Genomic DNA, 24,514 nt, shown 5'->3' on the forward strand with positions numbered 1-24,514 from the left:
TCTATCCAATCACAGCTCCCTCTATTCCAATCACAGCTCCCTCTATCCAATCACAGCTCCCTCTATTCCAATCACAGCTCCCTCTATCCAATCGCAGCTCCCTCTATCCAATCGCAGCTCCCTCTATCCAATCGCAGCTCCCTCTATCCAATCGCAGCTCCCTCTATCCAATCGCAGCTCCCTCTATCCAATCACAGCTCCCTCTATCCAATCACAGCTCCCTCTATCCAATCACAGCTCCCTCTATTCCATCACAGCTCCCTCTATCCGATCACAGCTCCCTCTATCCGATCACAGCTCCCTCTATTCCAATCACAGCTCCCTCTATTCCAATCACAGCTCCCTCTATCCCAATCACAGCTCCCTCTATCCCAATCACAGCTCCCTCTATCCCAATCACAGCTCCCTCTATCTCAATCACAGCTCCCTCTATCTCAATCACAGCTCCCTCTATCTCAATCACAGCTACCTCTATCTCAATCACAGCTCCCTCTATCTCAATCACAGCTCCCTCTATTCCAATCACAGCTCCCTCTATCCAATCACAGCTCCCTCTATCCAATCACAGCTCCCTCTATCCCAATCACAGCTCCCTCTATTCCAATCACAGCTCCCTCTATTCCAATCACAGCTCCCTCTATTCCAATCACAGCTCCCTCTATTCAATCACAGCTCCCTCTATTCAATCACAGCTCCCTCTATTCAATCACAGCTCCCTCTATCCAATCACAGCTCCCTCTATTCAATCACAGCTCCCTCTATTCAATCACAGCTCCCTCTATCCAATCACAGCTCCCTCTATTCAATCACAGCTCCCTCTATTCAATCACAGCTCCCTCTATCCAATCACAGCTCCCTCTATCCAATCACAGCTCCCTCTATCCAATCACAGCTCCCTCTATCCCAATCACAGCTCCCTCTATCCAATCACAGCTCCCTCTATTCCAATCACAGCTGCCTCTATCCCAATCACAGCTCCCTCTATCCCAATCACAGCTCCCTCTATTCCAATCACAGCTCCCTCTATCCAATCACAGCTCCCTCTATCCAATCACAGCTCCCTCTATCCAATCACAGCTCCCTCTATCCAATCACAGCTGCCTCTAACCCAATCACAGCTCCCTCTATTCCAATCACAGCTCCCTCTATTCCAATCACAGCTCCCTCTATCCAATCACAGCTCCCTCTATTCCAATCACAGCTCCCTCTATCCAATCACAGCTCCCTCTATCCAATCACAGCTCCCTCTATCCAATCACAGCTCCCTCTATCCAATCACAGCTCCCTCTATCCAATCACAGCTCCCTCTATCCAATCACAGCTCCCTCTATCCAATCACAGCTCCCTCTATCCAATCACAGCTCCCTCTATCCAATCACAGCTCCCTCTATCCAATCACAGCTCCCTCTATTCCAATCACAGCTCTCTCTATTCCAATCACAGCTCTCTCTATCCAATCACAGCTCCCTCTATCCAATCACAGCTCCCTCTATCCAATCACAGCTCCCTCTATCCAATCACAGCTCCCTCTATCCAATCACAGCTCCCTCTATCCAATCACAGCTCCCTCTATCCAATCACAGCTCCCTCTATCCAATCACAGCTCCCTCTATTCAATCACAGCTCCCTCTATCCAATCACAGCTCCCTCTATCCAATCACAGCTCCCTCTATCCAATCACAGCTCCCTCTATCCAATCACAGCTCCCTCTATTCCAATCACAGCTCTCTCTATCCAATCACAGCTCCCTCTATCCAATCACAGCTCCCTCTATTCCAATCACAGCTCCCTCTATCCAATCACAGCTCCCTCTATCCAATCACAGCTCCCTCTATCCAATCACAGCTCCCTCTATTCCAATCACAGCTCCCTCTATCCAATCACAGCTCCCTCTATCCAATCACAGCTCCCTCTATTCCAATCACAGCTCCCTCTATCCAATCACAGCTCCCTCTATCCAATCACAGCTCCCTCTATCCAATCACAGCTCCCTCTATCCAATCACAGCTCCCTCTATCCAATCACAGCTCCCTCTATCCAATCACAGCTCCCTCTATTCCAATCACAGCTCCCTCTATCCAATCACAGCTCCCTCTATCCAATCACAGCTCTCTCTATCCAATCACAGCTCTCTCTATCCAATCACAGCTCCCTCTATTCCAATCACAGCTCCCTCTATTCCAATCACAGCTCCCTCTATCCAATCACAGCTCCCTCTATCCAATCACAGCTCCCTCTATTCCAATCACAGCTCCCTCTATCCAATCACAGCTCCCTCTATCCAATCACAGCTCCCTCTATCCAATCACAGCTCCCTCTATTCCAATCACAGCTCCCTCTATCCAATCACAGCTCCCTCTATCCAATCACAGCTCACTCTGTTTTCTCTGTTTTCTCTCTAACCTCTGATGTTAAAGTTGGGCCCACTTCTCCTCGGCTGGGACAGTCAGTAGCGTGTAGCGTGTAGCGTGTCTGTGGTCCGTGTTTGGCTTTATCCCAGTTTCAGTCACGTCCATAAGCGTGTAGCGTGTAGCGTGTAGCCGTGAGTCTCCTGCAGTGTCGTACCGTACTGATGGTTATCGACGTTGAAATGTGATTGGATATGATGCGTGTTGTGGATGATGATGTGATTGGATATGATGCGTGTTGTGGATGATGATGTGATTGGATATGATGCGTGTTGTGGATGATGATGTGATTGGATATGATGCGTGTTGTGGGTGATGATGTGATTGGATGATGATGCGTGTTGTGGGTGATGATGTGATTGGATATGATGCGTGTTGTGAGTGATGATGTGATTGGATATGATGCGTGTTGTGGATGATGATGTGATTGGATATGATGCGTGTTGTGGATGATGATGTGATTGGATATGATGCGTGTTGTGGATGATGATGTGATTGGATGATGATGCGTGTTGTGGATGATGATGTGATTGGATGATGATGCGTGTTGTGGATGATGATGTGATTGGATGATGATGCGTGTTGTGGATGATGATGTGATTGGATGATGATGCGTGTTGTGGATGATGATGTGATTGGATATGATGCGTGTTGTGGATGATGATGATGTGATTGGATGATGATGCGTGTTGTGGATGATGATGATGTGATTGGATGATGATGCGTGTTGTGGATGATGATGTGATTGGATATGATGCGTGTTGTGGATGATGATGTGATTGGATGATGATGCGTGTTGTGGATGATGATGATGTGATTGGATATGATGCGTGTTGTGGATGATGATGTGATTGGATATGATGCGTGTTGTGGATGATGATGTGATTGGATATGATGCGTGTTGTGGATGATGATGTGATTGGATGATGATGCGTGTTGTGGATGATGATGTGATTGGATGATGATGCGTGTTGTGCATGATGATGATGTGATTGGATATGATGCGTGTTGTGGATGATGATGTGATTGGATGATGATGCGTGTTGTGGATGATGATGTGATTGGATATGATGCGTGTTGTGGATGATGATGTGATTGGATGATGATGCGTGTTGTGGATGATGATGTGATTGGATGATGATGCGTGTTGTGGATGATGATGTGATTGGATGATGATGCGTGTTGTGGATGATGATGTGATTGGATGATGATGCGTGTTGTGGATGATGATGTGATTGGATATGATGCGTGTTGTGCATGATGATGATGTGATTGGATGATGATGCGTGTTGTGGATGATGATGATGATGTGATTGGATATGATGCGTGTTGTGGATGATGATGATGATGTGATTGGATATGATGCGTGTTGTGGATGATGATGTGATTGGATATGATGCGTGTTGTGGATGATGATGTGATTGGATATGATGCGTGTTGTGGATGATGATGTGATTGGATATGATGCGTGTTGTGGATGATGATGTGATTGGATGATGATGCGTGTTGTGGATGATGATGATGTGATTGGATGATGATGCGTGTTGTGGATGATGATGATGTGATTGGATGATGATGCGTGTTGTGGATGATGATGTGATTGGATGATGATGCGTGTTGTGGTTTCGGATGATGATGATGTGATTGGATGATGATGCGTGTATCAGTCCCTATTCATCTGTCTAACCCCTTGACCTCTAATCTCTGACGTAAACAGGAACTACGAGGCCCACGGCAGTAGAGGTCAGCCAAAACTGTTTGCCAAATCCAAGTATGACTTTGTGGCCAGAAACAACACAGAGCTGTCGTTGGTGAAGGACGAGGTTGTGGAGGTAAAGAACCGTTAACTCAAACATTTAAACACAAAGGCTCGCTGTAACATCAGTGTAAATAACCCCCAGAGTAGTAAAGATATTGCCTTGTGTCGTCGATCACGATAACACTCGTTTTATGGCAAGAACCACTAGAGGGCAGTGGAGAGCACAGACACATGTTGTGCTCAATGTTTAACCCAGGGGGAGAACGACTGCCCCCTTTCTCAATGAAGCCACGAAGTTCATGGCCGACCGCGGTACTGCAGGCATTGTTTGCAGAAAACAGGATCCCCCACCAGTATAGTGAATGGGAAAACAGGATCCCCCCCCCCCAGTATAGTGAATGGGAAAACAGGATCCCCCCCAGTATAGTGAATGGGAAAACAGGATCCCCCCCCCACCAGTATAGTGAATGGGAAAACAGGATCCCCCCCCCAGTATAGTGAATGGGAAAACAGGATCCCCCCCCAGTATAGTGAATGGGAAAACAGGATCCCCCCCCAGTATAGTGAATGGGAAAACAGGATCCCCCCCCAGTATAGTGAATGGGAAAACAGGATCCCCCCCCCCCAGTATAGTGAATGGGAAAACAGGATCCCCCCCCAGTATAGTGAATGGGAAAACAGGATCCCCCCCCCAGTATAGTGAATGGGAAAACAGGATCCCCCCCCCCCAGTATAGTGAATGGGAAAACAGGATCCCCCCCCCAGTATAGTGAATGGGAAAACAGGATCCCCCCCCCCCCCCAGTATAGTGAATGGGAAAACAGGATCCCCCCCCAGTATAGTGAATGGGAAAACAGGATCCCCCCCCAGTATAGTGAATGGGAAAACAGGATCCCCCCCCCAGTATAGTGAATGGGAAAACAGGATCCCCCCCCAGTATAGTGAATGGGAAAACAGGATCCCCCCCACCAGTATAGTGAATGGGAAAACAGGATCCCCCCCCAGTATAGTGAATGGGAAAACAGGATCCCCCACCAGTATAGTGAATGGGAAAACAGGATCCCCCACCAGTATAGTGAATGGGAAAACAGGATCCCCCACCAGTATAGTGAATGGGAAAACAGGATCCCCCCCAGTATAGTGAATGGGAAAACAGGATCCCCCCCCAGTATAGTGAATGGCAAGCTTCGTGGTTAATCTTACTGTAAATAAAATAAACAAAATCCAACACAATCATGTCACCAGTAATTGCTTCTATTACACCAGATGTATGTCCTTGGAGCCGATTTAGTTTAAAATCGCACACGGGAGAAGATTATTTAGTTGCTAATGGTAGCCTGCAGTACCCCGGTCAATGAGAGGGGGCAGCACTGAGTTAGCCTGCAGTACCCCGGTCAATGAGAGGAGGCAGCACTGAGTTAGCCTGCAGTACCCCGGTCAATGAGAGGGGGCAGCACTGAGTTAGCCTGCAGTACCCCGGTCAATGAGAGGAGGCAGCACTGAGTTAGCCTGCAGTACCCCGGTCAATGAGAGGGGGGCAGCACTGAGTTAGTCTGCAACATCACTTCCTGGAGTAGCTCAAACTGAGCATGTTACGTCTCCGTCAGACGCCATCTTAACCCACGACTTTGGCTTCAAATGCCCTTTTGCCACTTCACATAGGAATGAGTGGTGTCATGGAATCGATGGCTTTGTCGATTCATATACAGTCATTGGTTTAACCACATCTACCCCTGGTAACCCTGGTCAGGTCTATCTGTAACATGTAAACAACATTTACAGTGTTGAAGGTAACCAATCCTCCCCCTGGTAACCCTGGTCAGGTCCATCTGTAACATGTAACAACATTTACAGTGTTGAAGGTTAACCAATCCTTCCCCTGGTAACCCTGGTCAGGTCCATCTGTAACATGTAACAACATTTACAGTGTTGAAGGTTAACCAATCCTCCCCCTGGTAACCCTGGTCAGGTCCATCTGTAACATGTAACAACATTTACAGTGTTGAAGGTCTCCCCCTGGTAACCCTGGTCAGGTCCATCTGTAACATGTAACAACATTTACAGTGTTGAAGGTAACCAATCCTTCCCCTGGTAACCCTGGTCAGGTCCATCTGTAACATGTAACAACATTTACAGTGTTGAAGGTTAACCAATCCTTCCCCTGGTAACCCTGGTCAGGTCCATCTGTAACATGTAACAACATTTACAGTGTTGAAGGTTAACCAATCCTTCCCCTGGTAACCCTGGTCAGGTCCATCTGCAACATGTAACAACATTTACAGTGTTGAAGGTAACAATCCTCCCCCTGGTAACCCTGGTCAGGTCCATCTGTAACATGTAACAACATTTACAGTGTTGAAGGTTAACCAATCCCCCCCTGGTAACCCTGGTCAGGTCCATCTGTAACATGTAACAACATTTACAGTGATGAAGGTCTCCCCCTGGTAACCCTGGTCAGGTCCATCTGTAACATGTAACAACATTTACAGTGTTGAAGGTTAACCAATCCTTCCCCTGGAAACCCTGGTCAGGTCCATCTGTAACATGTAACAACATTTACAGTGTTGAAGGTTAACCAATCCTTCCCCTGGTAACCCTGGTCAGGTCCATCTGTAACATGTAACAACATTTACAGTGTTGAAGTTTAACCAATCCTCCCCCTGGTAACCCTGGTCAGGTCCATCTGTAACATGTAACAACATTTACAGTGTTGAAGGTTAACCAATCCTCCCCCTGGTAACCCTGGTCAGGTCCATCTGTAACATGTGGCAACATTTACAGTGTTGAAGGTAACCAATCCTCCCCCTGGTAACCCTGGTCAGGTCCATCTGTAACATGTAACAACATTTACAGTGTTGAAGGTTAACCAATCCCCCCCTGGTAACCCTGGTCAGGTCCATCTGTAACATGTAACAACATTTACAGTGATGAAGGTCTCCCCCTGGTAACCCTGGTCAGGTCCATCTGTAACATGTAACAACATTTACAGTGTTGAAGGTTAACCAATCCTTCCCCTGGAAACCCTGGTCAGGTCCATCTGTAACATGTAACAACATTTACAGTGTTGAAGGTTAACCAATCCTTCCCCTGGTAACCCTGGTCAGGTCCATCTGTAACATGTAACAACATTTACAGTGTTGAAGGTTAACCAATCCTCCCCCTGGTAACCCTGGTCAGGTCCATCTGTAACATGTAACAACATTTACAGTGTTGAAGGTTAACCAATCCTCCCCCTGGTAACCCTGGTCAGGTCCATCTGCAACATGTAACAACATTTACAGTGTTGAAGGTTAACCAATCCTCCCCCTGGTAACCCTGGTCAGGTCCATCTGCAACATGTAACAACATTTACAGTGTTGAAGGTTAACCAATCCTTCCCCTGGTAACCCTGGTCAGGTCCATTTATAGTGTTGAAGATTAACCAATCCTTCCCCTGGTAACCCTGGTAACCCTGTTCAGGTGCTGGATGACAGGAAGCAGTGGTGGAAGGTTTGTAACTGTTCCGGGGCGTCTGGCTATGTGCCGAACAACATCCTGGAGGCCACCAAGGCTGTGGACATCACGGTGCGGGGGGAACCCATCTATAGCCATACGATACAGGTACGTCCCCGGGGGGGAACCCATCTATAGCCATACGATACAGGTACGTCCCCGGGGGGGAACCCATTTATAGCCATACGATACAGGTACGTCCCCTGGACGGCGTCTCTGAATAAGGGTCTCAGCATTTGTATGTTAATATTAGTCCTATTGACAGAGTAATTAAAGCATCACGTCAGCCAATACATCCTGTCCCTGTCATACATCTCATATTCGTCTGTCTGTCTGTCTGTCTGTCTGTCTGTCTGTCTGTCTGTCTGTCTGTCTGTCTGTCTGTCTGTCTGTCTGCTCCTCTTTGTCTTTCACATAAAGCTAATGATGCCAAAGAAGGAGTTTGAGTTGTTCAAGGTATGGTTGGTTGGACCAGAGTCATACTGTATTGACAGTATATATGGCTCTGGGTTAGAATGACTCTGTGTGCTGAGTGCTTCTAGTGCAGGGATGGGCAACTTTGATGGGGGCCACAAAAATCAGAATTTATCATGAGGGTATCCTTCTGCAGTCAGAGCCGGCCCCTAACCTTCTGCAATCAGAGACGGTCCCTAACCTTCTCCAGTCAGAGCCGGTCCCTAACCTTCTCCAGTCAGAGCCGGGCCCCTAAACTTCTCCTGTCAGAGCCGGCCCCTAACCTTCTGCTCTCAGAGCCGGCCCCTAACCATCTGCGGTCAGAGCCGGTCCCTAACCTTCTCCAGTCAGAGCCGGGCCCCTAAACTTCTGCTGTCAGAGCCGGCCCCTAACCTTCTGCTGTCAGAGCCGGCCCCTAAACATCTGCGGTCAGAGCCGGCCCCTAACCTTCTGCGGTCAGAGCCGGCCCCTAACCTTCTGCGGTCAGAGCCGGCCCCTAACCTTCTGCAGTCAGAGCCGGCCCTTAACATTCTGCAGTCAGAGCCGGGCCCCTAACTTTCTGCAGTCAGAGCCGGCCCCTAACCTTCTGCAGTCAGAGCCGGGCCCCTAACCTTCTGCAGTCAGAGCCGGCCCTTAACCTTCTCCAGTCAGAGCCGGCCCCTAACTTTCTGTAGTCAGAGCCGGGTCCCTAACCTTCTGCAGTCAGAGCCCGGCCCCTAACCTTCTCCAGTCAGAGCCGGCCCCTAACCTTCTCCAGTCAGAGCCGGTCCCTAACCTTCTGCAGTCAGAGCCGGTCCCTAACCTTCTGCAGTCAGAGCCCGGCCCCTAACCTTCTGCAGTCAGAGCCCGGCCCCTAACCTTCTGCAGTCAGAGCCCGGCCCCTAACCTTCTCCAGTCAGAGCCCGGCCCTTAACCTTCTGCAGTCAGAGCCGGCCCCTAACCTTCTGCAGTCAGAGCCCGGCCCCTAACCTTCTGCAGTCAGAGCCGGCCACTAACCTTCTGCGGTCAGAGCCGGCCCCTAACCTTCTGCAGTCAGAGCCGGCCCCTAACCTTCTCCAGTCAGAGCCCGGCCCCTAACCTTCTGCAGTCAGAGCCGGCCCCTAACATTCTCCAGTCAGAGCCGGCCCCTAACCTTCTCCAGTCAGAGCCCGGCCCCTAACCTTCTCCAGTCAGAGCCGGCCCCTAACCTTCTGCGGTCAGAGCCGGCCCCTAACCTTCAGTTTCCCCTCTAGCCTAGCTAGTGGAGGGATCTGGCTCCCTTCCATGTTAGACGTCTAGACTCCCCGCTGTAGTGTTTCAGTTTCCCCTCTAGCCTAGCTAGTGGAGGGATCTGGTTCCCTTGTGCTGCGGTTTCATCTGAACCATATTACACCGCCTTGTCAATGTGCTGTGGTTTCATCTGAACCGTATTACACCGCCTTGTCAATGTGCTGTGGTTTCATCTGAACCGTACTACACCGCCTTGTCAATGTGCTGTGGTTTCATCTGAACCACATTACACCGCCTTGTCAATGTGCTGTGGTTTCATCTGAACCACATTACACCGCCTTGTCGATGCGCTGTGCTTTCATCTGAACCACATTACACCACCTTGTCAATGTGCTGTGGTTTCATCTGAACCGTATTACACCGCCTTGTCAATGTGCTGTGGTTTCATCTGAACCGTATTACACCGCCTTGTCAATGTGCTGTGGTTTCATCTGAACCGTATTACACCGCCTTGTCGATGTGCTGTGGTTTCATCTGAACCGTATTACACCGCCTTGTCGATGTGCTGTGGTTTCATCTGAACCGTATTACACCGCCTTGTCGATGTGCTGTGGTTTCATCTGAACCGTATTACACCGCCTTGTCGATGTGCTGTGGTTTCGAGGTTTCTTGTCAGTTGTCTTTGCACCTGAGTGAGTTTGCGGTGCCTTGAGCAAAGTACAGTAAAACGCCTCACAACCGTGTTTTATTTCCATTTCCTCACGCAAGCAATTACTGGGAGAGTTAAACGAGGTAACTAAGCAACGTCTGCTTCATATGAATACAGTGGATGGATTCTGTTGGTGTTGATTGTAGACTAGATCTGTTATTTTATCATTGTTTTATTTGTTATTATTTTACCCCTTTTTCTCCACAATTTCGTGGAATCCAATTGGTAGTTACAGTCTTGTCTCATCGCTGCAACTCCCGTAGGGACGTGGCGAAGGTCGAGAGCCGTGCGTCCTCCGAAACACGACCCAACCAAGCCGCACTGCTTCTTGACACAATGCCCCACTTAACCCGGAAGCCAGCCGCACCAATGTGTTCGGAGGAAACACCCGTACCACCTGGCAACCGTGTCAGCGTGGACCGCGCCCCCGGCCCGCCCCCGCCCCGCCACAGGAGTCGCTAGTGCAGCGATGGGACAAGAACTTCCCTGCCGACCAAACCCTCCCCTTAACCCAGACGACGCTGGGACAATTGCGCGCAGCCTCATGGGTCTCCCGGTCGCGGCCGGCTGCGACAGAGCCTGGACTCGAACCCAGGATCTCTAGTGTCACAGCTAGCGTAGCGCTGCGACGCCTTAGACGACTACGCCTCTCGGGAGGCCCAGGCTACATCTGTTCTGACCTCACCACTACAGTCTCCTCGTCTCTTCTCCTCCTCAGAAACAGCGGACGGACTACGTCCCCAAACCCATGGCCACCCCCATGCCCCCCATCCCCACACCCCTCCCTCCTGCCCCGCCACGTCTCCCCACCCCTCCCCTGCCCCCACCGGCCGAACTCCCCCGTCCCACTCCCAGCGCGGTGAGCAGACAGAGCAGCAACACCTCCAGCGACGCCGGAAGCATCCCAGGCAGCGTCACCATGAGAGACCACCCAAACCAGAGACCACTGCCAGTCAACCGTAAGTCACACCTGTCTTCATGTAACTTTAGGAAAGGTTGTTGGGTGTCTTATGTACTGGAATGTCTCCTGGTATCTATGTACTGTAATGTCTCCTGGTGTCTATGTACTGTAATGTCTCCTGGTATCTATGTACTGTAATATCTCCTGGTGTCTATGTACTGTAATGTGTCTATGTACTGTAATGTATCCTGGTATCTATGTACTGTAATGTCTCCTGGTATCTATGTACTGTAATATCTCCTGGGTGTCTATGTACTGTAATGTCTCCTGGTGTCTATGTACTGTAATGTCTCCTGGTGTCTATGTACTGTAATGTCTCCTGGTATCTATGTACTGTAATGTCTCCTGGTGTCTATGTACTGTAATGTCTCCTGGTATCTATGTACTGTAATGTATCCTGGCGTCTATGTACTGTAATGTCTCCTGGCATCTATGTACTGTAATGTCTCCTGGCATCTATGTACTGTAATGTCTCCTGGTATCTATGTACTGTAATGTCTCCTGGTATCTATGTACTGTAATGTCTCCTGGTATCTATGTACTGTAATGTCTCCTGGTATCTATGTACTGTACTGTAATGTCTCCTGGTATCTATGTACTGTACTGTAATGTGTCCTGGTGTCTATGTACTGTAATGTGTCCTGGTATCTATGTACTGTAATGTGTCCTGGTATCTATGTACTGTAATGTCTCCTGGTGTCTATGTACTGTAATGTCTCCTGGTATCTATGTACTGTAATGTCTCCTGGTATCTATGTACTGTAATGTCTCCTGGTATCTATGTACTGTAATGTCTCCTGGTATCTATGTACTGTAATGTCTCCTGGTATCTATGTACTGTAATGTCTCCTGGTATCTATGTACTGTAATGTCTCCTGGTGTCTATGTACTGTAATGTCTCCTGGTGTCTATGTACTGTAATGTCTCCTGGTGTCTATGTACTGTAATGTCTCCTGGTGTCTATGTACTGTAATGTCTCCTGGTGTCTATGTACTGTAATGTCTCCTGGTATCTATGTACTGTAATGTCTCCTGGTATCTATGTACTGTAATGTCTCCTGGTATCTATGTACTGTAATGTCTCCTGGTGTCTTATGTACTGTAATGTATCCTGGTGTCTTATGTACTGTAATGTCTCCTGGTATCTATGTACTGTAATGTATCCTGGTGTCTTATGTACTGTAATGTCTCCTGGTATCTATGTACTGTAATGTCTCCTGGTGTCTATGTACTGTAATGTCTCCTGGTGTCTATGTACTGTAATGTCTCCTGGTGTCTATGTACTGTAATGTCTCCTGGTGTCTATGTACTGTAATGTCTCCTGGTATCTACAGTGCCTTGCGAAAGTATTCGGCCCCCTTGAACTTTTCGACCTTTTGCCACATTTCAGGCTTCAAACATAAATATATAAAACTGTCATTTTTTGTGAAGAATCAACAACAAGTGGGACACAATCATGAAGTGGAACGAAATTTATTGGAAATTTCAAACTTTTTAACAAATAAAAAACTGAAAAATTGGGCGTGCAAAATTATTCAGCCCCCTTAAGTTAATACTTTGTAGCGCCACCTTTTGTTGCGATTACAGCTGTAAGTCGCTTGGGGTATGTCTCTATCAGTTTTGCACATCGAGAGACTGAAATTTTTGCCCATTCCTCCTTGCAAAACAGCTCGAGCTCAGTGAGGTTGGATGAAGAGCGTTTGTGAACAGCAGTTTTCAGTTCTTTCCACAGATTCTCGATTGGATTCAGATCTGGACTTTGACTTGGCCATTCTAACACCTGGATGTGTTTATTTGTGAACCATTCCATTGTAGATTTTGCTTTATGTTTTGGATCATTGTCTTGTTGGAAGACAAATCTCCGTCCCAGTCTCAGGTCTTTTGTAGACTCCATCAGGTTTTCTTCCAGAATGGTCCTGTATTTGGCTCCATCCATCTTCCCATCAATATTAACCATCTTCCCTGCCCCTGCTGAAGAAAAGCAGGCCCAAACCATGATGCTGCCACCACCATGTTTGACAGTGGGGATGGGGTGTTCAGGGTGATGAGCTGTGTTGCTTTTACGCCAAACATAACGTTTTGCGTTGTTGCCAAAAAGTTAGATTTTGGTTTCATCTGACCAGAGCACCTTCTTCCACATGTTTGGTGTGTCTCCCAGGTGGCTAGTGGCAAACTTTAAACGACACTTTTTATGGATATCTTTAAGAAATGGCTTTCTTCTTGCCACTCTTCCATAAAGGCCAGATTTGTGCAGTATACGACTGATTGTTGTCCTATGGACAGAGTCTCCCACCTCAGCTGTAGATCTCTGCAGTTCATCCAGAGTGATCATGGGCCTCTTGGCTGCATCTCTGATCAGTCTTTTCCTTGTATGAGCTGAAAGTTTAGAGGGACGGCCGGGTCTTCGTAGATTTGCAGTGGTCTGATACTCCTTCCATTTCAATATTATCGCTTGCACAGTGCTCCTTGGGATGTTTAAAGCTTGGGAAATCTTTTTGTATCCAAATCCGGCTTTAAACTTCTCCACAACAGTATCTCGGACCTGCCTGGTGTGTTCCTTGTTCTTCATGATGCTCTCTGCGCTTTAAACGGACCTCTGAGACTATCACAGAGCAGGTGCATTTATACGGAGACTTGATTACACACAGGTGGATTCTATTTATCATCATTAGTCATTTAGGTCAACATTGGATCATTCAGAGATCCTCACTGAACTTCTGGAGAGAGTTTGCTGCACTGAAAGTAAAGGGGCTGAATAATTTTGCACGGCCAATTTGTCAGTTCTTTATTTATTAAAAAAGTTTGAAATATCCAATACATTTCGTTCCACTTCATAATTGTGTCCCACTTGTTGTTGATTCTTCACAAAAAAATACAGTTTTATATCTTTATGTTTGAAGCCTGAAATGTGGCAAAAGGTCGAAAAGTTCAAGGGGGCCAAATACTTTCGCAAGGCACTGTATGTACTGTAATGTCTCCTGGTGATCTGATGGCTGTTGTTGGGTGTCTGGTTTCCCTGACAGAAGGTTCTAGACTCTTATGATGTCATACTGTGTCTCAGGGCAAGGTGTCTGTCTGTACTATAATGTTTACTTCCTGGTGGCTGATGGTGGGCAGGGTTAATATCAGGAGTCTGGATTAGGGTCAGGGTTCAGGGTTAATATCAGGAGTCTGGATTAGGGTTAGGGTCAGGGTTCAGGGTTAATATCAGGAGTCTGGATTAGGGTTAGGGTCAGGGTTCAGGGTTAATATCAGGAGTCTGGATTAGGGTTAGGGTCAGGGTTCAGGGTTAATATCAGGAGTCTGGATTAGGGTTAGGGTCAGGGTTCAGGGTTAATATCAGGAGTCTGGATTAGGGTTAGGGTTCAGGGTTAATATCAGGAGTCTGGATTAGGGTTAGGGTCAGGGTTCAGGGTTAATATCAGGAGTCTGGATTAGGGTTAGGGTCAGGGTTCAGGGTTAATATCAGGAGTCTGGATTAGGGTTAGGGTCAGGGTTCAGGGTTAATATCAGGAGTCTGGATTAGGGTTAGGGTCAGGGTTCAGGGTTGGGGTAATGTTGGATTAGGGTCAGGGTTCAGGGTTGGGGTTAGGTGGTATGGGTAATGTTGGATTAGGGTTAGGGTTGGGTTCAGGGTTAGGTGGTATGGGTAATGTTGGATTAGGGTCAGGGTTCAGGGTTGGGGTTAGGTGGTATGGGTAATGTTGGATTAGGGTTCAGGGTTAGGTGGTATGGGTAATGTTGGATTAGGGTCAGGGTTCAGGGTTGGGGTTAGGTGGTATGGGGTAATGTTGAATTAGGTTCAGGGTTCAGGGTTAGGTGGTATGGGGTAATGTTGTGTCTGTGTTATGTTGCTTCCTGTAGGGAGGAAGTCCAACATGGAGGAGGTTCAGGATGAGTTGATGCACCGTCTCACGTTGGGTCGAAGCGCCAACAAGAAGTTTGCTGTTCCTCCTCGCAGCGCCTCCCTCCCGTCCGTCAACATCACATACGACTCCTCCGCTGACGAGGTCAAGGCCTGGCTGCAGCTGAAGGGATTCAGCTCTGTGTATGTAGTTTAATATACCGTAAATTCCGGACTATAAGCCGCAACTTTTTTCCCAGGTTTTGAACCTCGCGGTTTAAACAATGACGCGGCTAATATATGGATTTTTCCCGCTTTCAATTTTTTTTCTCTCCAAAAAAACACATTCTGTGACGTGCTCAGTTTTTTGGCGGCATGAAGCTTTCATTAGACCAATGAAATTGCCAAACAACTTTGTTTACTGTTTAGATGAAATATACACCACCGTTCAAAAGTTTGGGGCTCACTTAGAAATGTCCTTGTTTTTCTGTCACGGTTGTCGTTAGGAGAAGCGGACCAAAGTGCAGCGTGTGTGTCGTTCCGCAATTTTATTTTCACTGTGGAAACTATGCAATACATATAAATAAACTGAATGACAAAAAAAACAACAAACTGTGACGCAGAGTTAACATAAAAGTACTCAAAAACAAATCTCCCACAAACCCAGGTGGGAAAAAACACCTACTTAAGTATGATCTCCAATTAGAGACAACGAGGACCAGCTGCCTCTAATTGGAGATCATCCCCAAACAAAACCCCAACATAGACATACAAAACTAGAACATGACAACATAGAAAAACTAAACTAGAAACTCCCCTGTCACGCCCTGACCTACTCCACCATAGAAAATAACAGCTTTCTATGGTCAGAACGTGACATTTCCATAAAAACAGACATGAAATTAGTTTCAAAATGAATAAGAAACATAGTCAAGACTTTGACAAGGTTATAAATAATGATGTTTTTTTTAATTAAAATAATAATTGTGTCCTTCAAACTTTGCTTTCGTCAAAGAATCCTCCATTTGCAGCAATTACAGCCTTGCAGACCTTTGGTATTCTAGTTGTCAATTTCTTGAGGTAATCTGAAGAGATTTCACCCCAATGCTTCCTGAAGCACCTCCCACAAGCTGGATTGGCTTGATGAGCACTTCTTACGTACCATACGGTCAAGCTGCTCCCACAACAGCTCAATAGGGTTGATATCCGGCGACTGTGCTGGCCACTCCATTATAGACAGAATACCAGCTGACTGCTTCTTCCCTAAATAGTTCTTGCTGTTATGCTCGTCTGAAGGAATGGACCAAGGTGCAGTGTGGTAGGCGAACATTTTTCCTTTATTTAAAAATGAACACCGTCAAAACAACAAAAATACAAGAACGAACGTAAAGTTCTGCAGGCTACACAGTAACTAACAAAAACAAGATCCCACAAAAAACCCAGTGGGAAAAGGCTGCCTAAATATGATCCCCAATCAGAGACAACGAAAGACAGCTGCCTCTGATTGGGAACCATATCAGGCCAACATAGAAATACAAAACATAGATTTGCCCACCCAAGTCACACCCAGACCTAACAAAATAGAGAATAAAAAAAAAGCTCTCTAAGGTCAGGGCGTAGTTGCATAGTTTGGACCTGTGCTGTGGGTCATTGTCCTGTTGTAGGAGGAAATTGGCTCCAATTAAGGACCGTCCACAGGGCACGGCATGGCGTTGCAAAATGGAGTGATGGCCTTCTTCAAGATCCCTTTGACCCTGTACACATCTCCCCCTTTTGCCACCACCAAAGCACCCCCAGACCATCCCATTGCCTCCACCATGCTTCACAGATGGCGTCAAACACTCCTCCAGCATCTTTTCATTTTTTCTGCGTCTCACGAATGTTCTTCTTTGTGATCTGAACACCTCAAACTTAGATTTGTTTGTCCACAACACTTTTTTCCAATCTTCCTCTGTCCAGGGTCTGTGTTCTTTTGCCCATCTTAATCTTTTCTTTTTATTGGCCAGTCTGAGATATGGCTTTTTCTTTGCAACTCTGCCTAGAAGGCCAGCATCCCGGAGTTGCCTCTTCACTGTTGACGCTGAGACTGGTGTTTTGTGGGTACTATTTATTCAAGCTGCCAGTTGAGGACTTGTGAGGTGTCTGTTTCTCAAACTAGACACTCTAGTGTTCTTGTGCTCTTGCTCAGTTGTGCTCCGGGGCCTCCCACTCCTCTTTCTATTCTGGTTAGAGCCAGTTTGCGCTGTTCTGTGAAGGGAGTAGTACACAGCGTTGTACGAGATCTTCAGTTTCTTGGCATTTCTTGCATGGAATAACCTTCATTTCTCAGACCAAGAATAGACTGACGAGTTTCAGAAGAAAGTTATTTATTTCTGGCCGTTTTTGAGCCTGTAATCGAACCCACAAATGCTGATGCTCCAGATACTCAACTAGCCTAAAGAAGGTCAGTTTTAGTGCTTCTTTAATCAGAACAACAGTTTTCAGCTGTGCTAACATAATTGCAAAACGTGGATTAGTGTGCTAACATAATCCAAACGTGAATTAACTAACACAACGTGCCATTGGAACACAGGAGTGATGGTTGCTGATAATGGGCCTCTGTACGCCTATGTAGATATTCCATAAAAAATCAGCCGTTTCCAGCTACAATAGTCATTTACAACATTAACAATGTCTACACTGTATTTCTGATCATTTTGATGTTATTTTAATAGACCAAAATGTAGCTTTTCTTTCAAAAACAAGGACATTTCTAAGTGACCACAAACTTTTGAACGGTTGTGTAGATGTATATATAATATCATCTGTATATCTATATGAGAATACATCCTATAGTATAGTACTGATATCTCCTCTCCTGACGAGGTCAAGGCCTGGCTACAGCTCGTTGTAAGTCACACTGGACATATTAGAAGTAGTAGTTCTATCTGACTATGTGGCGTTGACTGCTGGTGTCCCCCAAGGTTCTATTCTAGGATCTATACTTTTCTTTACTATTTAAATGAATGGGCTCAATTCTGGTGTGGCTGATGTCTATTTCTACGGTGGTGATGACGACGCCGTACTGCTGTGCTACTACCCGTCTCTACAGTACCATTACCAGTCTGGGAGTATTAACCGGAGCCCAGCTGTTCTCTCTGAATAAAGAGGAGCTGAAGACCGTGTGTCCAGACGACGGGGCCAGGGTCTTCAGTCAGGTGACCGTCCAGAAGGCCGCTCTGGAGGTGGGTAGTGCTTCTCCCCTTACTAAACCTGATAACACTGAGCCTGGCTAACCCTGCAAGCTAGCTGATTAACGCTGTTAGACCAGGGATAAGGATACAGTAGCTAGCTGATTAACGCTGTTAGACCAGGGATAAGGATACAGTAGCTAGCTGATTAACGCTGTTAGACCAGGGATAAGGATACAGTAGCTAGCTGATTAACGCTGTTAGACCAGGGATAAGGATACAGTAGCTAGCTGATTAACACTGTTAGACCAGGGATAATGATACAGTAGCTAGCTGATTAACGCTGTTAGACCAGGGGTAAGGATACAGTAGCTAGCTGATTAACGCTGTTAGACCAGGGATAAGGATACAGTAACTAGCTGATTAACGCTGTTAGACCAGGGATAAGGATACAGCAGCTAGCCGATTTAACGCTGTTAGACCAGGGATAAGGATACAGTAGCTAGCCGATTAACGCTGTTAGACCAGGGATAAGGATACAGTAGTTAGCTGCCTCAAGGCAGAGTGCAGGGTTAAACCTGAACGGAAGGCAGCCAGTCACTAAAGTGTTCAGCTATCCAAAGTCTAGACTGTGTTGAAAAGTCCACTAAATGTTAAATGTTAAATGCTAAATGTTTGTACCCAGTGTTGCATTGTGGCTAGTGTAGTTCAGAGGATTCTACTGGCTGGGTGTCTGCATTCATTAATCTCTTCTTCTGAGTGTGTTTGATGTAATCACTGAACCCTGAATCACTTCTTCTGAGTGTGTTTGATGTAATCACTGAACCTGTAAACACCTGTATGTACCTGCAAACACCTTTATATAACTGCAAACACCTGTATGTACCTGTAAACACCTGTATGTACCTGTAAACACCTGTATGTACCTGCAAACACCTGTATGTACCTGCAAACACCTGTATGTACCTGTAAACACCTGTATGTACCTGTAAACACCTGTATGTACCTGTAAACACCTGTATGTACATTGCTTTTTCCAGATTTTGTTGCGTTACAGCCTTATTCTAAAATGGATTCAATGTTTTTCCTCGTCAATCTACACACAATAACCCTTAATGACAAAGCGAAAACTGTTTTTTAGAAATTTTAGCAAATGTATTAAAAATGTTTACCTTATTTACATAAGTATTCAGACGCTTTGCTATGAGACTCTAAGTTGAGCTCAGGTGCATCCTGTTTCCATTGATCATCCTTGAGATGTTTCTACAACCTGATTGGAGTCCACCTGTGGTAAATTCAATTGACTGGACATGATTTGGAAATGCACACACCTGTCTATATAAGGTCCCACAGTTGACAGCGCATGTCAGAGCAAAAACCAAGCCATGAGGTCGAAGGAATTGTCCGTTGAGCTCCGAGACAGGATTGTGTCGAGGCACAGATTTGGGAAGGGTAACAAAACATTTCTGCAGTATTGAAGGTCACCAAGAACACAGTGGCCTCCATCAGTCTTAAATGGAAGAAGTTTGGAACCACCAAGACTCTTCCTAGAGCTGGCCGCCCGGCCAAACTGAGCAATCGGGGGAGAAGGGCCTTGGTCAGGGAGGTGACCAAGAACCCGATGGTCACTCTGACAGAGCTCCAGAGTTCCTCTGGGGAGATGGGAGAACCTTCCAGAAGGACAACCATCTCTGCAGCACTCCACCAATCAGGCCTTTGTGGTAGAGTGGCCAGACGGAAGCCACTCCTCAGTAAAAGGCACATGACAGCCCGCTTGGAGTTTGCCGAAAGGCACCTAAAGGATTCTCAGACCATGAGAGACAAGATTCTCTGGTCTGATGAAACCAAGATAGAACTCTTTGGCCTGAATGCCAAGCGTCACGTCTGGAGGAAACCTGGCAGCATCCCTACTGTGAATCATGGTGGTGGCAGCATCATGCTGTGGGGGTGTTTTTCAGCGGCAGGGACTGGGAGACTAGTCAGGCTTGAGGAAAAGATGAACGGAGTAAAGTGCAGAGATCCTTGATGAAAACGCTTAGGACTTCAGACAGGGGTGAAGGTTCACCTTCCAGCAGGACACGACCCTAAGCACACAGCCAAGACAATGAAGGAGTGGCTTCGGGACTAGTCTCTGAATGTCCTTGAATGGCCCAGACAGCCCGGACTTGAACCCAATCGAACATCTCTGGAGAGACCTGAAATTAGCTGAGCAGCAACGCTCCCCATCCAACCTGACAGAGCTTGAGAAGATCTGCAGAGAAGAATGGGAGAAACTCCCCAAATACAGGTGTGCCCAAGCTTGTAGCGTGATACCCAAGAAGACTCAAGGCTGTAATCACTGACAAAGGTGCTTCAACAAAGTACTGAGTAAAGGGTCTGAATACTTATGGAAATGTGATATTTCAGTTTTTTTTTGACATTTGCAAAAAAAAATTTAAAAAACTGTTTTTGCTCATTATGGGGTATTGTGATGTCATTATGGGGTACTGTGATGTCATTATGGGGTACTGTGATGTCATTATGGGGTATTGTGATGTCATTATGGGGTATTGTGATGTCATTATGGGGTATTGTGATGTCATTATGGGGCATTGTGATGTCATTATGGGGCATTGTGTGTAGATTGATGAGTAGAAAACATCTTTAATCCATTTTAGAATAAGGCTGTAACGTAACAAAATGTGGAAAAAGTCAAGGGGTTTGAAAACTTTCAGAATGCACTGTTTACAGGTACATACAGGTGTTTGCAGGTACATACAGGTGTTTGCAGGTACATACAGGTGTTTGCAGTTATATAAAGGTGTTTGCAGGTACATACAGGTGTTTGCAGGTACATACAGGTGTTTGCAGGTACATACAGGTGTTTACAGGAGTTTGCAGATGCATAAAGGTCTTTGCAGGTACATACAGGTATTTGCAGGTACATACAGGTGTTTACAGGTTCATACAGGTATTTGCAGTTACATAAAGGTCTTTGCAGGTACATACAGGTATTTGCAGTTACATAAAGGTCTTTGCAGGTACATACAGGTATTTGCAGTTACATAAAGGTCTTTGCAGTTACATAAAGGTCTTTACAGGTACATACAGGTGTTTACAGGTACATACAGGTGTTTACAGGTTCATACAGGTCTTTGCAGGTTCATACAGGTATTTGCAGTTACATAAAGGTCTTTGCAGGTACATACAGGTGTTTGCAGGTACATACAGGTGTTTGCAGGTACATACAGGTGTTTGCAGGTACATACAGGTCTTTGCAGGTTCATACAGGTATTTGCAGTTACATACAGGTCTTTGCAGGTTCATACAGGTGTTTACAGGGGTACTTGCAGTCTACATGCTCTTTAAAGCTCTGGCAAGGTGTGGTTTCTGTCTGGTCTCTGTCCTCCTGCAGGTCTTCTTCTGACCACTGCAGTCTTCAGACTCTAAACTCTCACTCAGGTATTGTTCCACTAGATGGGTTGTTCTAGGCTCTACTCTGTTGGCCAGCGTTCATGTAGTCACGGCTCTCTTCTGTTCAGGACTTCTGCACACCTGTCTCACTAGGCTAACACACCTGTCCCACCAGGCTAACACACCTGTCTCACCAGGCTAACACACCTGTCTCACCAGGCTAACACACCTGTCTCACTAGGCTAACACACCTGTCCCACCAGGCTAACACACCTGTCTCACTAGGCTAACACACCTGTCTCACCAGGCTAACACACCTGTCTCACTAGGCTAACACACCTGTCTCACCAGGCTAGCACACCTGTCTCACCAGGCTAGCACACCTGTCTCACCAGGCTAGCACACCTGTCTCACCAGGCTAACACACCTGTCTCACTAGGCTAACACACCTGTCTCACTAGGCTAACACACCTGTCCCACCAGGCTAACACACCTGTCTCACCAGGCTAACACACCTGTCTCACTAGGCTAACACACCTGTCTCACCAGGCTAACACACCTGTCTCACCAGGCTAACACACCTGTCTCACTAGGCTAACACACCTGTCTCACTAGGCTAACACACCTGTCTCACCAGGCTAACACACCTGTCTCACCAGGCTAACACACCTGTCTCACCAGGCTAACACACCTGTCTCACCAGGCTAACACACCTGTCTCACTAGGCTAACACACCTGTCTCACCAGGCTAACACACCTGTCTCACTAGGCTAACACACCTGTCTCACTAGGCTAACACACCTCACCTGTCTGTGGACTTCTCCACACCTGTCTCACCAGGCTAAAACACCTGTCTCACTAGGCTAAAACACCTGTCTCACCAGGCTAACACACCTGTCTCACTAGGCTAACACACCTGTTTCACCAGGCTAAAACACCTCACTGGTCTGTGTCCTAAATCCAATCCACCACTTAGACAATCCAGTGTGCAGGTCAAGATAACATAGAGTATGTCTTGTATCCACTGCTCACATTGAAAAACAGTCTAAGTTTGGATCAACATTTTCTCATACTTAAATAAGTATGACAACAGGCCGTTTTTCTAAATGTTGTGAAGCTGGCCAACAGATGGACGCTAAAAAACCTAGATGTCTATCTTTTAGAATTCCCCTTCCTAGATAACCACCATGGCTTTAAGAACCCACCGCCTGGTCTCCTCCCTAGATAACCACCATGGCTTTAAGACCCCCACCGCCTGGTCTCCTCCCTAGATAACCACCATGGCTTTAAGACCCCCACCGCCTGGTCTCCTCCCTAGATAACCACCATGGCTTTAAGACCCCACCGCCTGGTCTCCTTCCTAGATAACCACCATGGCTTTAAGACCCCACCGCCTGGTCTCCTCCCTAGATAACCACCATGGCTTTAAGACCCCCACCGCCTGGTCTCCTTCCTAGATAACCACCATGGCTTTAAGACCCCACCGCCTGGTCTCCTTCCTAGATAACCACCATGGCTTTAAGACCCCCACCGCCTGGTCTCCTTCCTAGATAACCACCATGGCTTTAAGACCCCCACCGCCTGGTCTCCTTCCTAGATAACCACCATGGCTTTAAGACCCCACCGCCTGGTCTCCTTCCTAGATAACCACCATGGCTTTAAGACCCCACCGCCTGGTCTCCTCCCTAGATAACCACCATGGCTTTAAGACCCCACCGCCTGGTCTCCTCCCTAGATAACCACCATGGCTTTAAGACCCCACCGCCTGGTCTCCTTCCTAGATAACCACCATGGCTTTAAGACCCCCACCGCCTGGTCTCCTTCCTAGATAACCACCATGGCTTTAAGACCCCCACCGCCTGGTCTCCTCCCTAGATAACCACCATGGCTTTAAGACCCCACCGCCTGGTCTCCTCCCTAGATAACCACCATGGCTTTAAGACCCCCACCGCCTGGTCTCCTCCCTAGATAACCACCATGGCTTTAAGACCCCCACCGCCTGGTCTCCTTCCTAGATAACCACCATGGCTTTAAGACCCCCACCGCCTGGTCTCCTTCCTAGATAACCACCATGGCTTTAAGACCCCACCGCCTGGTCTCCTCCCTAGATAACCACCATGGCTTTAAGACCCCACCGCCTGGTCTCCTCCCTAGATAACCACCATGGCTTTAAGACCCCCACCGCCTGGTCTCCTCCCTAGATAACCACCATGGCTTTAAGACCCCCACCGCCTGGTCTCCTCCCTAGATAACCACCATGGCTTTAAGACCCCACCGCCTGGTCTCCTTCCTAGATAACCACCATGGCTTTAAGACCCCCACCGCCTGGTCTCCTCCCTAGATAACCACCATGGCTTTAAGACCCCCACCGCCTGGTCTCCTTCCTAGATAACCACCATGGCTTTAAGACCCCACCGCCTGGTCTCCTTCCTAGATAACCACCATGGCTTTAAGACCCCACCGCCTGGTCTCCTCCCTAGATAACCACCATGGCTTTAAGACCCCACCGCCTGGTCTCCTTCCTAGATAACCACCATGGCTTTAAGACCCCCACCGCCTGGTCTCCTTCCTAGATAACCACCATGGCTTTAAGACCCCCACCGCCTGGTCTCCTCCCTAGATAACCACCATGGCTTTAAGACCCCACCGCCTGGTCTCCTTCCTAGATAACCACCATGGCTTTAAGACCCCCACCGCCTGGTCTCCTCCCTAGATAACCACCATGGCTTTAAGACCCCACCGCCTGGTCTCCTTCCTAGATAACCACCATGGCTTTAAGACCCCCACCGCCTGGTCTCCTCCCTAGATAACCACCATGGCTTTAAGACCCCCACCGCCTGGTCTCCTCCCTAGATAACCACCATGGCTTTAAGACCCCCACCGCCTGGTCTCCTCCCTAGATAACCACCATGGCTTTAAGACCCCACCGCCTGGTCTCCTCCCTAGATAACCACCATGGCTTTAAGACCCCCACCGCCTGGTCTCCTCCCTAGATAACCACCATGGCTTTAAGACCCCCACCGCCTGGTCTCCTCCTGTCTGTAAACGTTGCCATCCCTCACCTCTCACCATGTATCTCAGCCTGCACTGCCATGGAAAATCATATCATATCACAAT

General features: G+C 47.3%; 1 protein-coding gene across 7 annotated transcripts in view; it reads left to right on the forward strand.

Annotated features, from left to right (window-relative positions):
* The window catches only part of LOC115189858 (epidermal growth factor receptor kinase substrate 8-like), a 58,121-nt gene that overhangs the window by 27,041 nt on the left and 6,566 nt on the right, over positions 1-24,514 (forward strand). For 4 of the 7 annotated variants that reach the window (XM_029748390.1, XM_029748391.1, XM_029748392.1 and 1 more), the window contains exons 14-18: positions 4,126-4,240; positions 7,627-7,767; positions 10,749-10,989; positions 14,855-15,038; positions 17,926-18,058. In XM_029748390.1, the coding sequence (XP_029604250.1) occupies positions 4,126-4,240; positions 7,627-7,767; positions 10,749-10,989; positions 14,855-15,038; positions 17,926-18,058 (814 nt within the window). Of the gene's footprint in view, positions 1-4,125; positions 4,241-7,626; positions 7,768-10,748; positions 10,990-14,854; positions 15,039-17,925; positions 18,059-21,398; positions 21,446-24,514 lie in introns of all 7 variants that reach the window. The other 3 variants (XR_003877019.1, XR_003877020.1, XM_029748394.1) reach the window with 1 other exon arrangement.

Source organism: Salmo trutta, unplaced genomic scaffold, assembly GCF_901001165.1.
Source record: "Salmo trutta unplaced genomic scaffold, fSalTru1.1, whole genome shotgun sequence".
In the NCBI taxonomy this organism is placed as follows: Eukaryota; Metazoa; Chordata; class Actinopteri; order Salmoniformes; family Salmonidae; genus Salmo; species Salmo trutta.